The following is a 15,203-nucleotide window of genomic DNA, read 5'->3' as shown; positions in this document are numbered from 1 at the left end:
ACGGAATTGACAACAATTATGAAAAGAAACACAACAATGGCATATTTTGAAAATTTGTTTTACAAACATCACATTTGTTGTGTAATGGTAACATACACATGCATGATGTTGACTTTGTATTGTAATTCATGTTTTGTGTTGCATGAAAAATTCAATTAGGCCATGCTAAATCATTTCCTTGTTATACATGCAAGTAGTAGACAAATCTCGGGTTTGGTTATTTTACTACACATACTGGTAGCTATTCATGACAGTAACTGTTGTGTTTAGTGCATGATCCATACATCTTTTGGTCTCAACATAAGCAATGAATTTGAAACTCCTTGATATGATTATTTTATTCAATACTACATCAAAGAGATCTATAATTCATAGACAAGCAAGTGTCAATGTCTTCTTTTACCTTGTCAAATGTCTCTCTGGGTATCTGTAGGGTTTATGCTAGAAACAGTTGAGTCCACTCAAAACTGTTTTGAACTGGTACAGTCTGGCTGAAACCAGTAAAATCTGGTAAAACCAGTTGAACTGGTACTATCTAAGGTTGAGGTCTGTGGCTGTTGATAACAATGTACCTTGAGCAATATACACCCAGCAGAACCAGTTTAATCTGGTTGAAACCAGTTTGGACTGGTGCCATTTGACCCAATGCCTGGGGTTGATGCAGTGTACAAACCTAGAGAACTAGCTTTATCTGGTTGAAACTTGTTTGGACTGGTACTATTTGACCAAAGGCCTGAGGTAGCTGATGACCATGAGCTTTTAGGATCTAGGCAAAGCACAGTTAAGAGGACTGGTTAAAACCAGTTTGGACCGGTGCTATCTGCCCAGCGGCCTGAGTGTGTTGATGACCATGTATCTTGAGAAGGCAATGTACAGCCATCGAAACCAGACGAGCTGTGACCTGTGGGTGCACATCGCACGCTGTGGGGAGAAGGGAGACTTGTCAGTACATTGGTATGAAGAGCAACCATACTTTCATACAACTATGATAAGGTCACAAAAATCTATAACTTGATTCTTTGATGACAGTCTTGGGGCTGTCAAATCTGATACTGATTGGTTGATTGGATACTACCTAGCTTTTTATTGGCTTACAGTTGCTACCCTTGATGTTGATTGGGTGCTACCTAGATTTCCATTGGCCTTTGTATACTGGCATTGGTGCTGAATGTCTCACTGTATGCAACATAGCTTCTTATTGGTCAATAGATGCTAGCCTTGGTGCTGATTGGAGGATTAGATACTACCCAGCTTTACATTGGCCTACAGGTGCTGTCCTTGGTGCTGGTTGGTTGAATGGATGCTACCATGCCTTCCATTGACCTACAGCCAGGTGCTAGCCTTGGTACTGATTGGTGGATTGGATGCTACTTAGCTTTCCATTGGCCTACAGGTGCCAGCCTTGGTGCTGATTGGTGGATTGGATGCTACCTAACTTTCCATTGGCCTATCGGTGCTAGCCTTGGTGCTGATTGGTTGAGTAAATGCCACCTGTAGATTTCTATTGGCCAACTGGTGCTAGCCTTGGTGCTGATTGGTCAAGTGAATGCTACAAAGCTTTCCATTAGCCTACACATATTAGGCTTGTTTCTGACTGTTGCAGAGAAATAGTACATGAAATTAAATTTCTGAGAACTACCATATACATTACCTGAGCCTTCAGTATTGCTGGGTATCCAGACAGGAACAGGGTATTAGCAGAGCTGAGGATGCTGGGTAGGACGTCTAGGACTGAGGTGTACTTTCTCATGAGGTTCACACTCTCAAGAACATAGACCAGTACATCTGGTAATGACAAAGAAATGTTCAGAATAAATATCCACTTTGTTCTAAAAGAGGAGTTTAGAAACATGAATTGTTGATGAGGTATAGTAAGTCTTAACTATGTCATTAGTTAAGGCAAAACTAAAGCAACAAAATAGTGTGTCTCTTTGCCATTATTAACAGTTATTTTGTACCAACTACAGATTGTATGATCTAAAGATACTTTGGATTTAGAGCAATCATATAAATAAATGGCTATGGGACGAATGAATGAATATATATAAATAAAGTATATCATTATCATCTATACACAAAATATCTTTAGAATATGAAATTCAACAAACCAAACATAAATAATGGAATGAAGCATACTGTCAGGCATGTGTCCCCTCTTCATCAGGTTGTTGACCCCATGGAACAGGCTGCTGTGGTTCTTGTGACCGCTGACCCCATACTGGTCAAAGGTTATGACCTGCAGGAGGAGGGGGCGGGAGTTCAGAGCCTTCAACTTCAAATTCAAAAACTCTGTACTATCTAGCTGGTTCTACCACCTTTTTAACACTTGAAATGCACCAGCTTCTAAGGCAGAGACAGACGAAGTAAAAAAAACATTACCACATTTGCAGATGTGTCGATGACATGCTCCAAAATCTTCTCTGCGACCAGTTTGGTGTCCCAGGCTGTGCTGATGTCATCAGGAAGATCACTGAAACAAAGTTGAGATAATTTTTCTTAATGCGTATATTAGTAACAAGTTAGTATATTTATTTCTAAAAAAAGGAATCTTGTAACATACATGAAATACCCCAAATACTTTCACATTAGCTTAGCAGGTAACTTCCATCAAATCCAGTCGCACCAATTAAAGACAACCTGGCTGCACAACCTTAATTTTCCTTAAACTTAAAGATGGAAGTCATAATTAAAACATAACCTCTACACATCTAACCCCTACTAGAGTCATCTGGTGAGAATATGTCACTAAGTAGTGCGTACAAATGTATACAGTACTTAGTGATAATGTACCTAATATGTACTGTATCTATGTAGTGAACAGCAAGTATATTGCCAAGACTATTGACAGGAAGAATTCTTACATCCAGAGTATAAATGAAATCTTATTGACAGGAGGATCATGTCAAGAGCATCTTCCTGTCGATAGCCTGGACTGTGTGGACACAGCAGGACTGACTTACGGATTGTCCACAACAGTGACATTGTCAGCTGGGATCCCCAGGACTGCTGCACTCTCCAACAGTTCACGTCGCCGGGTGGCGCCCTTCTTCTCAAAGTTACCTAGCAACGAAAGAATCCCATTTGATATACATTGAATGTGACTTTAAATCCCTGTGGTAATCTTTTTCACATCACTGTTTATCTCATAACCAAACCTTTATTAGTGACACCTCTGTATATTATCCAAATGGCCATTGTGTATCATTAAAGGACCTGTGACCCATGTCATTGTGACCACCTTTTGATGGTACATAGTATATATAACGTTTAATAGCCGGCCATCTGTCTATGCATACTGTAATTATTTTCAAGTCACTTGAGTTGTTAACAGACACTGAGACAGCTTCATTTGTGACCTGTGCAATTTCTGAGAGAATGAGATTGAGGAGGTCAGGGAGGGAGGGAGGGAGAGAGAGAGGGGGGAGAAAGAGAGGGGAGAGGGATGGGAGAAAAGGAGTCAGGGAGGGGGAGAGTAGAGAGAGCTGGGAGAGAGAGGGTAGAAAGGGAGGGTTGAAAGGCAGCCAGGGAGGGGGAGAGAGAGGGAGAGAGGGGAAAGGGAGGGGTAGAGAGTAGAGAGAGGGGGGAGAGAGAGGGGAGAAAGGGAGGGACGGGGAGAGTAGAGGGGGAGGAGAAAGGGAGTCGGGGAGGGGGAGAGAGCTCGAGAGGGGGGGGGGGGAGAGTCAGTCAGTGAGGGGGAGAGAGTACAGAGAGGGGAGAGAGTAGAGAGAGGGGGGAGAGAGAGAGAGAAGGGGAGAGGGACAGACCACAAACATTTCCCTGCCTTAGGATGAAGTACCAATCTGATTTGTAACCTGTTGACAGACACAGCAGGAAGACCTGATGTCCCAGCCGCAGTGTCTCCAGCAGGGTCGGCGCGAAGAACATACACTCGTCATCGGGGTGCGCCGTGACCACCAGCACCCGGGCTCGGCGCCCCGCGCGGTGGGCCGCCGAGGCGAAGTTCAGGAGGGGTCGGTGGAGCCACAGGAAGAGATGAAGCACTACAGCACACGAAAGGACGCACACAACAATCACTAGCACAACCATGTTTCTTGAAAAGAAACTTGTGCTAGAAATTATAACTAAAACTTCATTAATTTCAGCTCGAAAAACAAAGCGAAATCGGTGATGATGATGTTTTCCAGAACTGTCGTAAAATTCAACACAGGTCAAAGGTGAATCTACTACTGCCGCAAACCAGGCTGGTTCGGCGATAACGACAGGTAAACAGTTTCCTTGACGACTGGGAAGCGGGCGAGTTAAAGTTTGTTTTCCCGGAGATTTCACCAGAAATTGGGTAATTATCACATTAACGTAAAATTTTAAGACCTTACCTTTAATTTTGGGCCATCAAAAGGGCTTGTTATTTGACAAATTTCTGATAAATCGTGATTTGTTTTTGTTATGCGCTCAGATTTGAAATCCAAGATGGCGGACGAAGAAAGTTCGGTTCCGGCCGAGGAGAAGATAGAGGCGACCCAGACGGCTGGGCCCGAGGGCGCCGAGACCGAGGCTCCTCCAGCCGACGCCGAGGGACAGCCCGAGCCCGAGGCCCCCGAGACAGGAGACCGGGGACCTACAGAGGCGGCAGAAGGTGGGTATATATAAGGGCCCGTGTGGGGAGGGGGGCGGAAATATTGTTGAAGAAATAATTTACTGTTTTTGTGAAAAAAGTTCCTAACAACTTCTTGACATTTGCCAATTCTTGTGCCCCACAAGTCCATATTACAAAGTAGCTTATCAAATACTGATGTATTAGATAGTCATGCAGTACTGCTGACAAGTGTAAATTGTTGAAGAATGCCTAAGTAAAAGATCATTCTCAGATTTTCTTTGACTTAATTGAATAGGTCATCCTATTGACAGGATCATCGCCACCGTTCGTGCATATTTTCTCACTATGGGGGAGGGGGAGTCCTATCATTAGCCCTAACTACAAATAGTACCATGGCCGACAGGCTGAATATAAAAGTTCAAAACTTGAACTATGCGGCTCCAGATGTCTTTTTGAGGGACGACTGCAGTGTGCAGGATGTTGGTAGCTTGAGGAATTAATCTACTCTACTGTATACTACAAATAGTACTATGCTTCATTTAAACATTGGATATGTGTTTTACAATGAATGATTGTACTTCAATAATAGCACCATTGTCGTTGTTTGTGGCGATGTTGAGTGTAATTTACATGACTTCATTACAGGAGCTGAAAAAACAGAAGAGAAGACTGAGGAAGATAAACCAGAGGCTGAACCGACAGAAACCGAGGGAACAAAAGAGGCACCGACAGTAGAAGCAGCCCAGGAAGAAGGAGCGACAGAAGAAGAGAAACCACAGAGCCCAGCGGGCAGCAAGCCTGCAAGTCAGGCCGGATCTGCTAGGGGGAGCAAACCTCCCACCCCGACTGGCAGCAAACCTGGGACTCCACAGGGCAGCAAACCTGGAACACCTAAGGGGAGCAAGCCCCCCACCCCCAGGGGCAGCAAACCCCCCACCCCCACGGGAAGCCAACAGGGTACCCCACGGGCTGGGAGTAGGGAGGGTAGTGCACCAGGCAGTCGTCAAGGCAGTGCGGGGAAGGAACGGACGGCAAGTGCAGGGAAAGAGCGGCCAACCAGTGCAGGTATTCTGTCATTCTTACCTGACGTTTTTGTACTCTTAAGATTTTATTTATTTATTCTTATGTTGCGTTGCTGCACGAGGAAACTAATTGGTCTATTATGTTATGTATTATACCTGAAATTTGGAATCCGTGTGTATAAGACACGTGCATTTGTTCCAACACTTTTTGAAGATTGGTCTGAAAAAAAGGTACTTTGCATGCATGTACTATATTCTGAATTAGCAACTTTTAGATCTTTTTCAATTCATCAGGGTCTGCATGGAGGGGTCGCGACAACGTTTTATGCTAAATTCAGTAGAGCCCCCAGTGTACATCACACTGAAATCACGGAAGGCAATCAAGCAAAATTTGGTCCCCTCGCTAGGAATTACAGGAATAAGACATTTTCCCTACGAATTATGGGAAATCAAAATCAGCTGCCTACGCCTTACAGAAAAAGGCATGCAGACCCTTTCTCTTGGTTTGCTGAAAGCCTTTTTGTATGGACAGAAAAGGATTGCTTGATACAGTTTTGAATAAAACTGTATTGATTTGATAATGAAAACCATCTTTCCCAGGAAAAGAAAGACCCTCCAGCGGCAAGGACCGACCTCCAAGCGCTGGTAAAGACAGACCTGGTTCTGGCACAGCGAGGCCCTCTAGTGGGAGGAGCAGGAAGTCCAGCGCAGCCTCACAGAAGAGTGCTCGGGCTGGGAGTGCTGGGGTGAGATATATTGATTTTTTTTCCAATGATATTGAAAACATTTAGAACCAGAAAAAGATATATGGACATAACACAAAACAGAAACAAACGTTGCATAAATTTGAACCATAAAGATTTAGATAAGATAATTTCATGGGGTACCCTAAGCCTGCCACATTATAAGAATGGTCTTAACACCTTCTTCAGAATGTCTTAAACATCTGGATATCTGAAGTGTGCAATGGTTATATAGGGGATATAGGTGTTTATACATAGATCCATCTGAAAATTGTTTGCTTTTGTTTTCTTCAATTTGGCAGTCTTAATATTATTAGGCATCCAGTGGAATTATGAAACTTGACACTGAAATAGAGTTTGCACTAGAGGGAACGTAACAAAACTACTACTAATGACAGTTTTTGAACTTACGAATCTCTCTTTCTTTCACTCTTTTCCTCCCCTCTCAGAAGCCTCCCAGTGGAAAGGCCAGCCCTGTTGTCCCCGGCGACCAGAGCGTGGCAGATACCAAACCCCCCACCGTAGGGGGGAGACACACTCCAGTCTCTCGCAAGTCTGAAGCTTCGGAAGAGCCCATCCCCATCGACGCATTGGTATGTTCTAACATATGTCTTATGTATAATGTACATATTAAGTATGTTGGGTTCTTTAACTTTAGTTAAATGTACTAAGGGTGGACTCCCCTCACACATTGGGTGTCCTTTTAACTCTGAATGTCGTCAAGAACAAAGAGAGGGCAATTCTGTCCAGTTGACATTGTACAGCAGCTGCAATAAGTGTCACTTCTACAGCTACGGTTACAAACATTAAGTATTTACACAAGTCATAATCATATACATGTACTGTGATATCATATGCAATATTGACTGATTGTCACCAAACCGTTGGTGGAAGTAAAGCAAGGGTTGTGAGAAAAGTCTGTTTATTCAGTTGAACATACAATGCACCAACCTGATGAAAATAAAGCAAGGGTTATATGAAGAAAGAGTCTTTTTATTCAGTGATGTACCAACCTGATGACACTATTCACTTCCCCTAGAACATGGTCTGGTCGTTTGGTCTGAACAAGCGAGTTCCAGCCATCAACATGACAGACGATCAGCGCAGACTGGTCCTGTACACGTGTGCGCACACTGCGGTGCTGTATGACTACAGCAACAACACACAGAAACTACTGCAGGGGCATGTGAGTACTATATACAGTAACAACACAAAGAAACTACTGCAGGGGCATGTAAGTACTACAGTAACAACACACAGAAACTACTGCAGGGGCATGTAAGTACTACAGTAACAACACACAGAAACTACTGCAGGGGCATGTAAGTACTACAGTAACAACACACAGAAACTACTGCAGGGGCATGTAAGTACTACAGTAACAACACACAGAAACTACTGCAGGGGCATGTAAGTACTACAGTAACAACACACAGAAACTACTGCAGGGGCATGTAAGTACTACAGTAACAACACACAGAAACTACTGCAGGGGCATGTAAGTACTACAGTAACAACACACAGAAACTACTGCAGGGGCATGTAAGTACTACAGTAACAGTAACAACACACAGAAACTACTGCAGGGGCATGTGAGTACTACAGTAACAACACACAGAAACTACTGCAGGGGCATGTGAGTACTACAGTAACAACACACAGAAACTACTGCAGGGGCATGTAAGTAGGAGGGGATTATGTATATCCCTAAACTATTATACCTTTAAACCAGCTGTTATTGTAAGTGGTATTCCTTTTCCAAAACAGGCCAGGCAGAAAAATCTACAGGCTATGCCTCACTTAGAATTTAAAGTCTAGAAAATGCAGTCTAAAATAGTTTAGAAGTCCAGTAACTGTGTGACATTATACAATGTGTCTGTTTATCCACCAGTGTAACGTGATCCCCAGTACCTGTGTAACATGATACCCATGTGTCCCCTGTGTAACATGATACCCATGTGTCCCCTGTGTAACATGATAGCCATGTTTTCCTAGTGTAACGTGATCTCCAGTACCTGTGTGAGTGAGGACAGACGTTGGATCGCCACAGCAGACAGTGGACAGAACAGCATGGTCATCGTGTGGGACTCCTACTCATGGTAACATGATATCATCTTCCTACATGTAACCTGATAACCTTACTCATTGTATCGTCTTGATATTCTTAATGATGATTATGACATATCACATAACCAGCGTAACATGAATCCAAAGGGATGATGTAGAAATAAGTCTAAAACAAGATTTAGAAATTAAAACTTCAGAACCCATTACAAACTTAAGATGATATTGAAAATTTCATGAGCTGTTTTGTCCCTCGCTAGAATAGTCGCTTCCATCCAAGATGTCTTGCCCTTAGTGAAAATTGTTATTGAATAAGCTGATAATAAATGATGTTTATTTCATTTTTCTTCCAGTATCCCCGTGCAGACCCTGTTTGACCCCCATGTGGGGGGCGTGACTACCATGGCGATGACCCCTGATGCAAAGTTCCTGGTCACTGTTAGCGCCGCCGAAACCCAGGTAACATTGAACACCGATTTTCAGCAATTTTCTACCACATCCTGTCATGTCATATACATATTTGGTATTTAGTGTCTTGACATCTGTGCTCTGGTCTAGATCTGTTTCCCTGGAAATAGATCATTGCTATTGTCAAAGGGACAGACAATTACACTTTGTGTTGCAACTCATTAATAGTCTTTCGGAAGTACACTATGTCTTAGTCTATATCTAGTGACTATTGAGTCATCTGTCATTTGGGTGCTCAGGGGTCTCTTACCAGTCTTGCGTCTGTGGAATTAAATTTCACTAAAGCTGGATTCCTGTTTCCAGACTGTCGCAATCTGGGACTGGACCACGGAGTCGGACGGGCCGATCTGCCAGGCCGAGCTGGACCCGGCGTACGGACACCAGAACTACGTCCTGTTCAACCCTGAGGATCCCACCGAGCTGGTCAGCAACTCCGAGTCACAGGTCATCTTCTACTCATGGGTAAGTCACAGGTCATGGGTCACAGGTCATCTTCTACTCATGGGTTAGGCACAGGTCATAGGTTACAGGTCATCTTCTACTCATGGGTTAGGCACAGGTCATAGGTTACAGGTCATCTTCTACTCATGGGTAAGTCACAGGTCGTAGGTTACAGGTCATCTTCTACTCATGGGTAAGGCACAGGTCGTAGGTTACATGTCATCTTCTACTCATGGGTAAAAAAATAAGGCACAGGTCATGAGTCACAGGTCATCTTCTACTCATGGGTAAGTCACAGGTCATAGATTACAGGTCATCTTCTACTCATGGGTAAGTCACAGGTCATAGGTTACAGGTCATCTTCTACTCATGGGTAAGTCACAGGTCGTAGGTTACAGGTCATCTTCTACTCATGGGTAAGGCACAGATAAGGAGTCACAGGTCATCTTCTACTCATGGGTAAGGCACAAGTCATTAGTCACAGGTCATCTTCTACTCATGGGTAAGTCACAGGTCATGGGTCACAGGACATCTTCTACTCATGGGTAAGTCACAGGTCATGGGTCAGAGGTCATCTTCATGTGTAAGTCACAGGTCACAGGTCATCTTCTACTCATTGGTATTCACAGGTTGTGGTAAAGTCACAGGTCATCTGCATGTCGTCCACTTGAATTTGTCTTTTGACTGAATATTACATGTCTCATTTCTGTATAAACCGGGCCCTCTTGAAAATTAACTGTTGTAAAATGAAGGGACCACTCGGTTGTCTTTAAATCCAATGGATGAATGAAGACAAAGGCAACCTTATTCTTTTATATTACCTTTATTTCATTCAGCGGTTGCTGTTGTTTTGGAAATACATTACTTATGGTTTATTTTGTCGCTAGTGTCATTTTCAATTATGTATAGGTGTTTACATCATGTTATTTATTATCATTACGACTACTTTACTTTGTACTTATATTCATAATGCATATTCAGTTTGTTAGAATCAATTATGTTTTGTTAATCATTGTTTTATTCACCTTCTGCATACAAAACCTAAGTTATGGCTTCCTACATTTTTATTTGACCTCTGATCTCCAACCTTCACTCTGAGTAACCTCAGTTGATTTTGTTAGTTTTCTGTTTACTTATTGTATAAGATTTGTTGCTTATGTTTTGTATTTATTGCTCATGTATTGTAGGACTCCAGGAAGAATAGTGATACTACATTTAGTATCACTTATACCCCCCTCACATTAGGCGCGATTCGATCGGACGACGAGTCTGCGAGCTCTAATTTACAAGGAGGCATGACCCTGATGCCGACGAAGAAATGGCAGAGTTCCCCCTTCCCTTCAGGGTCATGCCTCCTCATGATTTAGAGCTCGCAGACTCGTCGTCCGATTGAATCGCGCCTAATGTGAGGGGGGTATAATGGAGATCCAAATAAAACAAACAAACAAAAGTCCTTACCTCTTTCCTCATTACCTCAGTGAAAAGCGGCCAGCTGGCCGATTTGAGTTTTCTTTCTTTATTCTTTATTTCAGGTTAAAAACCCAAAGACACACAAAAGATACATACATATACATTAAAATCTCTACCTGTACAATAAGTCATAACAGTTCTGGAAAAAAGAATTTCTGTAGAACATGTCTGACGTCAGTAAGTGCTGGACAATGATATTATTGGAAGACGTTAATCTTTGTAGAAAAGAATAACACATTTTCCTACGCCTTGCTTCAAAGCTGTCGGTCGAATTGTACACAAACATAGTGCTAGCGCTGCATCGTCGTGGAAGATTCATGATAATCCGAAAACAGTTGTTATATGTTATCCGGCACTTAGAGAGGACACCCGCACTGACAGAATTCCATAATTGCGCGCCATATATTTGGCCACAGTACGACATAAACAAGTTTTTCTTAACAGGTGTGGAACAGTTTTACATGAATGTACAAACTTAGGCTCAAACAAACAACCATAATGATGGTGATGCTGAATTGTTTGTCTGTCTTTGTGTGTTGCAGAAGGGAGGAAAGCTGGAGTACTATGCACCTGAACTGGACGACAGTGTGAGTAGACTTGACATTATAACTAAACTAGTCTTGTGTCATCTGAAACTTTTTCTTCAACAGTTTATAGGGCCTAGGGGGAAATCAGCCTGAATTCCTATTAAAATGCTGATTTACAAAATGCACAGATCATTTAATATTTACACACATATCCTCAACTTTTTCTTCAACATTTTTTAAGGGGAAATCAGCCTGAATTCTTATTAAAATGCTGATTTACAAAATGCACAGATCATTTAATATTTACACACATATCCTCAACTTTTTCTTCAACATTTTTTAGGGGGAAATCAGCCTGAATTCCTTTTAAAATGCTGATTTACAAAATGCACAGATCATTTAATATTTACACACATATCATATCCTCAATTGCTAAAGTCTTTTACAAATGATGATAACTTTGTTCCTCCGCAGACGTTTAACCGTGCGGTCGGACAGTACAGTCAGTCCATCTTCCAGTTTGACCTCGGCACGCGCGCCTTCACCGCTACCAGCGTGGGAAACATCGTGGTCTGGGATAGCAAGAGGCCCAGCTCTGAAGGTAACAGTTTCGTTCATCTCTTCTTTCTTGCTAAGAATCTTCTTTATTTCCTTTCTATCTCTCTCTTTCTTTCACTCCTGTCTGCCTCATTGTTTCCCTTTCTTCCACAGCTTGTTTTATTTGTGTCTTCAAGTCTCATTTAGTACTTTACTTCTTCACTCTTGATTTGCATAAATTGCATGTTTATTTGTTTGTTTGTTTTGTGTAGCCCCTGCTAACAGCAACGATGCCACTAAGAAGGCCCTGAAGCTGGTCAGACTACAGGATCGAGCCATCACAGTCCTCACTACAACCGATAGGTCAGTCATACAACAGTGTTACAATCATTATCATTCATAGCTGTACATAAATGACATTTCCATTTCCTGAAGATTTTTTTTAGAAACATGCCAAAGTATTGTATTCTTCAGCTGAAACCTGATGTTACTCAAATTTATTGTCGGTAGCAATCTGTAACAGCCATTAGGGTGACTATTTAAGGAATTATTTGAAGCGATGAATAAAGTGAAAGTAGGTTATTGTGTTGGTTATGGCTATAATTCTTACATTTCAGAAAATTATCATTGTCAAGATGATGGTTTTCAATCAATTTAGGAAAATCTTAAGGTCATGTGTATGCATATATGTTAACATTCATCTTTTATCTTTGTAGAGCCTTAACAGTTACATAATGTCAAAACTTGACAATTTTGCAAATAAGTTCAGTGATGACCTATGACATTTGCCCTTTGCCCTGAACTATGCAGCTACATCGTGACGGGTGATGTCATGGGTCACGTGAAGTTCTACGACGATCAGCTGACGATGATTAACTGGTACAGCGACTTTGACCTTGGGCCGGTCAACGCGCTCTCCTTCATGTACATGCCAGAATTCATCACCGAGTGAGTATCAAATTACACCGTTTCCTGCTTCTTTCCGATAGACTTGTTGGCATCGTCTGTTCTGTCTTAAGTTGTGGTAGAACATAACACCCTTCAGTTTAATTTGGGAATTCCAGTTTAATTTGAGACTGACTCCCTTATTTGAGCAATATTGAACCCAAATGGCTTAGTATCACATACATTGTATGTTAGGTAAGAATGAGGTTAAGACTATGTAGCAGCCATTGATGACCCAGAATTCGGAACCAGAGTCAGAATTCTGGGAACTGGAGCCAGTGAAATATTAATTTTTGACCCTAAAATGTAATCATTTTGCACTTTTTTATTCTTACTTCTTATCTGAAAAAAAAAATCCCATATAACTTTTTGCAATATATGACTGATGATGCAAATTTATCAAAATTGCATAAAAACACTGCTATTTGGGTAATCATGCAAAAAATTCTGCTGGCTAATGAAAAAAAGGCTTCGCTGGCCGACCAAATGCCCCGTGCACAAAAATAACACATTCACCTAGACAGGAGACCTAGCACATCCTCGTCTCGTATTCAGCTAGAAGAAAGGGTATGTCACCCGTAAGGGGCAGTATAGCCCCAACGGTGCTGAAATACACCGTATGACCCTACCTCTACTACAGCTAATGCATTTATTAGCCCTCAGGCATGAATTTGCAAATAAAACTGTAACAGTAACTAAATTATTTCCCCCCTGTAGCGTGGTGGAGAGTAGCGGGTTCCCCCCTGACGCCACCATCGCTGCCAGCAAGTTTGTTGTGAAGGACTTCATCGTTGGCACGGCAACCGCTGTCATGGGGCACGTCAAGGCGGACGGAACCATTCTGGATGTAAGCATGGGGGTGGGAGGTTGTTTTAGGTGGGGGGAGAGGAATATAGTTTGACGAATGTGCACGTGGGGGAAACGAATATGATTGTTGGGAGTGAGGGAAAGGTAAATCAATTATAAACTTAGTCTATATAAATATATCTTGAAAATACTGGAACTGCATGGTATTTGGAGTGGAATTGGTGGTAGATACAGTTTGGTACTACAGTTACTAATCTGTAATGTTATTGTTAGTATCCTGATACACGTACAAGTGACGTTGGACAGATCAGAGTCAAGAAAAGAGGTTTAAGTCCTTTTTCAAGTATGACCTGTGATACTGGAAAACAGAGACATTGCTCATTGACAACTGTTTTTTTGAGACAAACTTTAAAAGTGGATACAAATAGTAGTAAGAAAAATGAACAGGTGTTACGGAACTGCCATTGGGTAACAGTATATCTAATGAAATTCTATCCCCTTTTCTGCATCACTGCTACACAGGAGTGCTTTTTTACTCATCAGGTATTTTTCTAAACCTCTAAATTACTTAAAGGTACAAAGTTACAGATCTTGTTGGTGTTAGAAATTGAATGCTTAGTGGACCAATCACTGTTACACATTTCGTCATGCTTATAAATATAATCAATCTAATGTCAACTGTAACCAATGAGTTCAAAATTTGTGGTCAAACTACATGTATCCATGGATTCTGAAATATTACACGATTGTGTACTTCAAGAGAATTATGATATGTCAGGGTAGAGATTACAATCTGGCAAAATCTCCGACCCTGATCATCATCAAATGACCACTGACAGTTCAGTCTACAATGCTACCTGTAGAGATCCCAAGCGGAGTCTGCAAGTTTTGAGATATGGGCTTGAAAGACAAAACTTTCTAACCGACTTGAAACTTAAGATTTACAAATGGAAGACTGCCCCAAAACATTCTTCAACAGCAATATCTGTTGACAGAGGCTCCATCTGTGATCATCTCTTTATAGTGGCAAATAGCAGCTAGACCTACAAACAGCGTCATCTTGAGACTAAAATACATGGTCTCAAGTTGCATCAGAATCCGTTAAAAGCTGCAATAAAATTGTTGATTCTGCCATGCAGATCGCAATCCCTGTAGCAGCTGATTATTTTTAGATAATTTTTGCTTTTTTGATGTGACTTCCTGCCTCCCCCCATTCAGGTGATCCTGTTGGAGCATGATGCAGCCGTCCATGCCATCTGCACACACCCCACAGAGTAAGTTACAAATGTGTTTAAGCAAAGAAATTTCAACTTTGTACCATAATGATTATATATAATCTCATGTATAAAGAAGGACCATCATCTCTGTAATCAGCTGGTGTTTTTGCTGATGCTATTACCAGTAAGCCATAACAATTTAGTAGCTAAAGAGGATGAACTTGGATTTAAAGGTCTTTTTACCTGCAAAAACATTTTCCAAGGGTGATCCAAACTGGCCATTACATGTTGTTTTTTTAACTGAGAAATAAATATGTAGATTAAAGCATTTCCTTACTGTGAGTGAAATTGCATAGTATTACTATCTTTTAGGTTTCTGGCCTTTCGCCAGTGAAAAGTTAGTTTGT

The 15,203-nt window shown here is 41.7% G+C and overlaps 2 protein-coding genes across 2 annotated transcripts in view; one reads left to right on the top strand and one right to left on the bottom strand.

Annotated features, from left to right (window-relative positions):
- Window positions 1-287: 287 nt before the first annotated feature.
- On the bottom strand, window positions 288-4,104 carry LOC118425647 (N-acetylglucosaminyl-phosphatidylinositol de-N-acetylase-like). The gene is made up of 6 exons (XM_035834624.1): window positions 3,813-4,104; window positions 2,961-3,060; window positions 2,380-2,470; window positions 2,137-2,236; window positions 1,652-1,785; window positions 288-921 (listed from the first exon to the last, which is right to left on the bottom strand). The coding sequence occupies exons 1-6, from the start codon at window positions 4,045-4,047 to the stop codon at window positions 817-819; spliced, it is 765 nt and encodes a 254-aa protein (XP_035690517.1). The 5' UTR covers window positions 4,048-4,104; the 3' UTR covers window positions 288-816.
- Window positions 4,105-4,181: 77 nt separating this feature from the next.
- The window catches only part of LOC118425648 (cilia- and flagella-associated protein 251-like), a 35,544-nt gene continuing 24,522 nt past the window's right edge, over window positions 4,182-15,203 (top strand). The window contains exons 1-15 of the mRNA XM_035834625.1: window positions 4,182-4,297; window positions 4,415-4,594; window positions 5,201-5,620; window positions 6,178-6,323; window positions 6,770-6,913; window positions 7,360-7,506; window positions 8,316-8,419; window positions 8,738-8,843; window positions 9,156-9,314; window positions 11,306-11,350; window positions 11,765-11,891; window positions 12,100-12,190; window positions 12,638-12,775; window positions 13,490-13,619; window positions 14,798-14,853. Of these exons, the coding sequence (XP_035690518.1) occupies window positions 4,429-4,594; window positions 5,201-5,620; window positions 6,178-6,323; window positions 6,770-6,913; window positions 7,360-7,506; window positions 8,316-8,419; window positions 8,738-8,843; window positions 9,156-9,314; window positions 11,306-11,350; window positions 11,765-11,891; window positions 12,100-12,190; window positions 12,638-12,775; window positions 13,490-13,619; window positions 14,798-14,853 (1,979 nt within the window). The 5' untranslated portion in view covers window positions 4,182-4,297; window positions 4,415-4,428. The remainder of the gene's footprint in view (window positions 4,298-4,414; window positions 4,595-5,200; window positions 5,621-6,177; window positions 6,324-6,769; window positions 6,914-7,359; window positions 7,507-8,315; window positions 8,420-8,737; window positions 8,844-9,155; window positions 9,315-11,305; window positions 11,351-11,764; window positions 11,892-12,099; window positions 12,191-12,637; window positions 12,776-13,489; window positions 13,620-14,797; window positions 14,854-15,203) is intronic.

The sequence above is a fragment of the Branchiostoma floridae genome, chromosome 11 (genome assembly GCF_000003815.2).
Source record: "Branchiostoma floridae strain S238N-H82 chromosome 11, Bfl_VNyyK, whole genome shotgun sequence".
In the NCBI taxonomy this organism is placed as follows: domain Eukaryota; kingdom Metazoa; phylum Chordata; class Leptocardii; order Amphioxiformes; family Branchiostomatidae; genus Branchiostoma; species Branchiostoma floridae.
The sequence above is the reverse complement of the archived record's forward strand: the minus strand, read 5'-3'. Positions and strand labels throughout refer to the sequence as shown.

Excerpts from the sequence above, each read along its gene's own strand:
- LOC118425647 (XM_035834624.1), bottom strand. The coding sequence starts at position 4,047 with ATGGTTGTGCTAGTGATTGTTGTGTGCGTCCTTTCGTGTGCTGTAGTG. Across the intron at positions 2,237-2,379 it reads TCGACACATCTGCAAATGTG|GTCATAACCTTTGACCAGTA; the intron begins GTAATGTTTTTT and ends CTCCTCCTGCAG. Across the intron at positions 922-1,651 it reads CAGCAATACTGAAGGCTCAG|CGTGCGATGTGCACCCACAG; the intron begins GTAATGTATATG and ends TTCTCCCCACAG.